Source organism: Anopheles coustani, chromosome 2, assembly GCF_943734705.1.
Source record: "Anopheles coustani chromosome 2, idAnoCousDA_361_x.2, whole genome shotgun sequence".
Lineage (NCBI taxonomy): Eukaryota > Metazoa > Arthropoda > Insecta > Diptera > Culicidae > Anopheles > Anopheles coustani.
In genome coordinates this window covers 55,180,652-55,186,831 of record NC_071289.1, presented here as the reverse complement: position 1 = coordinate 55,186,831, position 6,180 = coordinate 55,180,652, and the positions used below count along the sequence as shown (strand labels likewise).

At 43.5% G+C, this 6,180-nt stretch overlaps 1 protein-coding gene across 1 annotated transcript; it reads right to left on the bottom strand.

The window, feature by feature from the left end:
* Window positions 1–1,827: 1,827 nt before the first annotated feature.
* Window positions 1,828–5,806, bottom strand: LOC131267178 (importin subunit alpha-7). Its single transcript, XM_058269971.1, has 8 exons — window positions 5,729–5,806; window positions 5,044–5,220; window positions 4,753–4,968; window positions 4,457–4,677; window positions 3,678–3,941; window positions 3,263–3,602; window positions 3,021–3,180; window positions 1,828–2,943 (listed from the first exon to the last, which is right to left on the bottom strand). The coding sequence occupies exons 2-8, from the start codon at window positions 5,218–5,220 to the stop codon at window positions 2,759–2,761; spliced, it is 1,563 nt and encodes a 520-aa protein (XP_058125954.1). The 5' UTR covers window positions 5,729–5,806; the 3' UTR covers window positions 1,828–2,758.
* Window positions 5,807–6,180: the final 374 nt, after the last annotated feature.

The following is a 6,180-nucleotide window of genomic DNA, read 5'->3' as shown; positions in this document are numbered from 1 at the left end:
TCGAGCTGGCATCAACCGACAGTGTGACGTCCTCATTGACGTCATAGAATGCTAAGACAGGTGGACTTATCAGGGTTTGTTTGATTTGTGAAAACGCTTCCTCTTGATCTTGATGCCATAACCACTCTGTGTCTTTTAGCAAGAGTTTCCTTAGAGGTTCGGTAAGTGTTGACAAGTTTGGTACGAATTTGCCCAAGTATGTTATAGTTCCCAACATACGCTGCAATTCCAGCTTGTTTGTCGGCCGCTTAAGTTTTTTAATTGCTTCCAGTTTCTCCGGATCTGCTTTTAGTCCAACCTCTGTGACCAAATGTCCCAAAAACTTAACTGTTGTTTGGTTAAACACGCATTTGTCCTTATTAAGTTTTAGCCCAGCACCCTGGATCTTTGTCAATACTCTCTTGGTAATTTCTTTAAGTTTTTCTTCGGTTTCTGCGTGTATTAGAATATCGTCCATGGAGCTCTCTACTCCGTCGATTCCTTCCAATAGTGAGGTCATCACGTTCTGAAATACCTCCGGAGCAGATGCTAATCCGAACGGTAATCTCTTGCATGTGAACCTTCCCCAGGGTGTACCGAAAGCTAAGTATTTTTTCGTTCGCTCTGATACTGGTATTTGCCAAAATCCCTTCTTCATGTCCAGGATCGTAAAGTTTTTCGAACCGCTGATTCGAGCTGAAATTTCTTCTACGGTTGAAAGCGGATGTATGCGACGTAGGATGTTCTTATTTACTTGGGATGGGTCTATGCAAATCCTTAGCTTACCTTTTTGTCGCACGATTACCATTGCGTTCAGTACTGGAGTTGGCTCGGTGATTTGTTCGATGACTCCCATTTCCATCATTAAGTCCAGTTCTTTTTTTACCGCCGTTCGCAGTGCGTGGGGAATTCTCCTGGGGGGGTCGTTTCTGAAGTTCGGGTTTTCTACTAGGCAAACGTTAAACATCAGTTGATCAACCACGAAATTCCTACGCTTCCGTTAATCCGAACGTATCCAGCACTCTGATACACTCATCACCAATACAACTCAAGAACGTCGCCGCTTGTACCTGTGCAGGCTTCTCTTCTAAGTTTGTGGCGACGGAGTACCACTTGAATTGTCGCCACCATTGCTTCCACTTAACCGCCATGTTTTCCTCTATGATGAGGGGTTTTGGTGGTTTCACTGCCGCAGCTTCGTTGGTGCTGGTTTTTAGTGGTTTAGCCGACGCTGCTTGAGACGGCATGACCTTTTCGTTATTGTTCTGCATTTTCCTACACTTGATTCTGTCTGCTCTTCTATTTCACCACTTCTGACACCATGTGATATTCGTGTGTTATACACGTCCGCTCTGGTTGGAGTCCAAGTACAGAATGCTTTATTGTTCATTTACAGTTCATCATGTGGTTCATCTGAACCGGTACAATTCCACGTTTATATCTGTAGTTCACTACTGTGACACTGTCTACACATCACCCAAGCGGCACGGGTTTCCCGGGCCAAGGCGCGAGCTGTGAGAGGACTGCTGGAGAAAGAGTGCGCGGAAACTACCGAAAAGAACACAAACTACAAAAAGCTCGTGGCGCAAAAACGGGTATACATTGGAGCGTTGCTGAAGCTGCTAGGTTTACCGGCGAAAGATTTATCGGTCGAATGGGAAAAGCAGGAAAAGATTACCTCGACATGTTGCGAAACATCGCAGTAGTACTAATACTTTATTACTGAACTAATTTAGTAATGAATAAGATGTTTCGGTACCTCATTCGGCGAAGACGTAGCGAAGTAAAGGGATAGCCAAATGTACATCATCAAAGACACAATGAAACAAACTGTTCGAAATACAATAACCGTTCCAAGAGTAAATGATGGATAATATTTTATTGTTAATTTAGTTTGGGGTTTTGCGCTCTCTTACGTTATATTATTCAAACATATCTCCGCACGCGTTTAACCCCTCCCAGGCTGTAGGTCAAAATTAGTCGACGAGAGCAGGTTTGTGTAATTTTTTGTTTTCATATTCGGGACCATTGTTCAAACATCGTTGGTTTAGTTTGCATGGGTTTGTCCGGTCGGGCGAGTGCATGTTTCAACTTTTTTTTTTCATTATGTAATTATTATGATTAATAATCTGAAGCAATTTGTAGCAAAAAAATAAAAATTAAAAAATTTCACGTGTAAACTTGCCCTATCTTTATATATCTTCCATTGTTAGTAATCTATATTGTTTTTATTTTATATTCAATAATTCTCCATTGCGGTTTCCCTCATCCGGCACTGCTTGTAGCAGCACGTAAAGGGGATGTAAAAGTAGGAAATAAATTAGAATTATGTTCTGTTCGTCGTTTTCCTGTCTGTTCTTGTATTCACAAAATGTTTCTACTTTACCTTTCCTCCAATACATACAAAACATTGCGAAAAAAAATCGCACTTTGAACGAAAATATCGTACACAAAACACTTCTACCTGCTGACTACTGCATATCGCCAGAGACAAGCGCGATCGTCACAAAACGTAATCCGTCCAACGGATGAAGAACTCGTAAAACAAATAAGTTTAATTGCAAACGCTTTGTGGATTCTGAAAATATAAAACACACACATTCCTAATCGAAGCCGCTTCTTAATTAATTCATCGTTCGGTGTTATCTCTACTGGGCCAACAAAAGTGGACAAAAGCTGACCGGAAGTTGGTGGTCGATGGTGGTCAATCATGGTGCGGGCGGAAAAGTAAAATTTAGTAAACCGTTGGATAAAGCGTGCCACACTGCAAACTGCGCGATTAGAACTGAAAGCCGTCCATCGGAACCGACTGGTCGGCACCAAACTGAAACTGATTGTTTTCCGTGCTCGGTGCCACGGCCAGATCTTCGTCGTCATTGCTGAAGAACTTCTGTATGATGCTAAATGCCTTCTCGTAGATGTCGTTGTTCTGATGTGACTGCAAGAATTCCAGCTTATCAAGACCTGTAGCATAAGAGAGCATGGAAGTTTGTATGAGCGGTAGAGGCAGAGAAGACTGTGGCTTTCTAGCAACAACTGACCGTAACATTCCTCGATCATCACGGCGTACGGGTTCGGTTTGGTACGATGCTGGTTGCCTGCTTTCAGTATGTTCTCCAGACCATTTAACGCAACGGTAACTATCTTGGGGTCCATCACGGTTAACAATTCACACATTGGAGGTATGCAGCCAGCGTCCACCTAACAAGACATCAAGGAAAAAGTAGTTTTGTTGAAGAAACATAGAGACTACCCCAAAACCTGCGCGCTGTCGGTTCCCTACCAGGTACTTGATTTGCTCGACCGTGCCGCCGCTGGTCGCATTGGTGATGGCCCATGCCGCCTCTTTTCGTGTTTTAAAGTCGGCCTTCTGCAGTAGCTCGATGATGCTCGGGAAGATGTTGGCCTCGATGGTCGCCTGTATTTGATGCCGGTTGCCGGCCGCGATGTTCGAGATCGTCCAGCAGGCCTCCTTTCGCACCGCCTCCTTGGGCGAGCTGAGCAGCTGCAGGATCGAGGGTAAGGCTTTGCAGTTCAGGATCAACTGTGTCTGGGTATCGTTGCCGGTGACGATGTTGCCGACGGCACGGAGCGCAGCCGACACAACGTTGTTGTTGGTATGCCTAAAAAGCAAGCATATGAAACGAGTCACATCGAATGTCTAGCAATACATTTTTGGGGACAGTGTTAACACGTACGAAAGCAGCTCGATAAGACGTCGACAGCAACCGGCATCAATGACCGCCTGGATGTTGTCATTTGACCCGTCCGACAGGTAGCTGACCGCCCAGACCGCATCTCCGAGCACCTCCACATCTTCGTGGAACATCAGCTTAGCGAGTATGGGAAGGCATTTCTCGACCTTGGAGAAGTCGGGTGGAGGATTTTTGCCGCGGCACAAGTTCGACAAAGCCCAGATAGCGTTGCGCGTAAGTGTCAGCCGGATCGATGTACTCAACACACTAAATGAAAGGAAAAGAAAATACATTGTTAATAAGCTCCCTACCCTAATGGAAGACGAACGCTACAAAAAGGTTGCACGAATTTAAAAGGCGAATACCAACAACAGTTAAATAATAAAAAGGTGTGTCCAAATATTGGATGACATTTGATCATACAAATTAGTCATTTTGTTTGCAAAAAACCCACACTTCTCGATAGCTGTGAAAATATTAGTTTTTTGTTTTGTTTTGAGTAAAATTAATATACGAGTTTAATATTTTTTTCAATTGGATTGGAAATTTAACCAAAAGGTGACTCATTTACTTATGTTTGAGTAAGATAAAACTGCATATGGGAAATAGCATGTTTCTTTACAGAAGAAACATGGGAACCATATAAAAAATATACTTATTCTCATTCACAACTGTTTGTCTTTACAAACGGGATAAATAAAAATCGTCATCGCATTTACTGGATACAACCAATTTAGTGCGATCAGATGCTTTTTAATATATTGTTCTTTTAAATTACTTACTATAACAACGGTTCCAGCACGCCATAGTCCAGGACCACATCTCTGCACTCAGGCGAATCGCCCGCGATATTTCCCAGCGCCCATATCGCTTGCTCCTGCACGTCCTCATACGGGCTTTTCATAAGTTCGACAAAGATTGGCACAGCGCCGGCCTCTATCACGACGCTCGTTTGCTCTGATGTTCCGGAAGCGATGTTTGTTAGTGCCCAGGCCGCCTCAAACTGTACAAAAGATGGGAGAGGTCAATTGAACTAAGCATTTGCACAATGTCGTGAATGACTGTTCTGAAACCTTACCTGTAGCGTCGAATTTTGGGAGTTTGACAAGAACATTACCAACCGTGGGACGATATTATGCTTGATCACCATATCAATCGGCGGGTTGGGTTCTTTGGACAGCAACCGTCGAAATTTCTGTGTGGCCAGCAGCTGCTCATCGGGGTTTTCGCTGTACAGTGCTGCGATGACGACCGGTTTTATCAATGATTGACTATCAGATGTTTGGATCTCGTCCTAGCATGGGAAGAAAACAGGGAGCACCTGTAAATAAATGGGTCCCTTTTGCTCCTGTGCCACTGCCATACGTACCGTTAGAATCGCATCCTGTTCGAGCTCTTCGGCCACGTTGACGTTACGCCTCTTGATCAGCTGTTGTTCACGTTTCTGCTTCCTTAGCTGAATTCCTTCCTCTTCTCGGCGGCGTCGCATTTCTGTCGAGTCCAGGCCGAGATTTTTGTACCGATGTCGATGCGCGGCGTTAGACATCTGGAGTGTGGGAGCAGATGAAGTGCAGTGAGCAGCAGAGTAGATGGTTGTTTATTAATTGATTAATTTAGTGTGGTAGCACCTCCACCCAAAAGATTTTGCTTGATTGACTTGACGGATCATAGCATGCATGCACGGCATGCAAATGACACAACACATTCCCGAAAAGGTTTCATTTTACAGGCACTCCATAATCCAAAAGCAGTGTATGCTACTACTATAAAAAAGTCAGGCAGGCGACAAGCATTGATTGCAGCTCAAATGCTGCGAATGTGAATTTCAGTATTCGAGAGGAAATTGACATTCGCCACTTTTTTCCATGCCTTCTCCGCTGGTTCTTGCTGCACTTGGCAGCCTCGTCGAGTGCACACGATCGCATAGGCACCATTTATGATTTACTTCCAACACTTGGCCTTGTTAAACTGGATTTTCGTTTCTGCTTGTGTTTGGCTAGAATATTCGCCTTTGCCAACGCTGTAGGAAGAGTTTGTGCGGACATAAAACTTACTTTGGTGCAAAATTAAAGGATGAAAATCTGAAAATTTCACACTAGACGACTTTCACAAACTTCGTGAGCTCGAGATTGTGACAGTTCTAGTGTTGGCAGAATCGAGATTTGGAAGACTTGAAGATTCGATCCCTATACGGATTCCAAAGATTTGAATCCCATCTGATGGATTCCAAAGATTCGAATCCCACCTGACGGATTCTAAAAAATTGATTAGATTTGGATTCGAATCAGATTTGATTTGTTTGGGATTCGTTTCAGATTTGATTTGTTTGGGACTCGATTTGATTCGGTTCTGACTTGATCTCAATCTATTTGAATTTGATATGACTCGATCTAGACACGAGGTGAATTGAATAAGTCACGTAACTACCCAGCTTACAAAATCATCATTCTTTCTCGTTCAGTCTAACTGACAATTGTTAACAACAAAACGAGGTAGTATGACGATT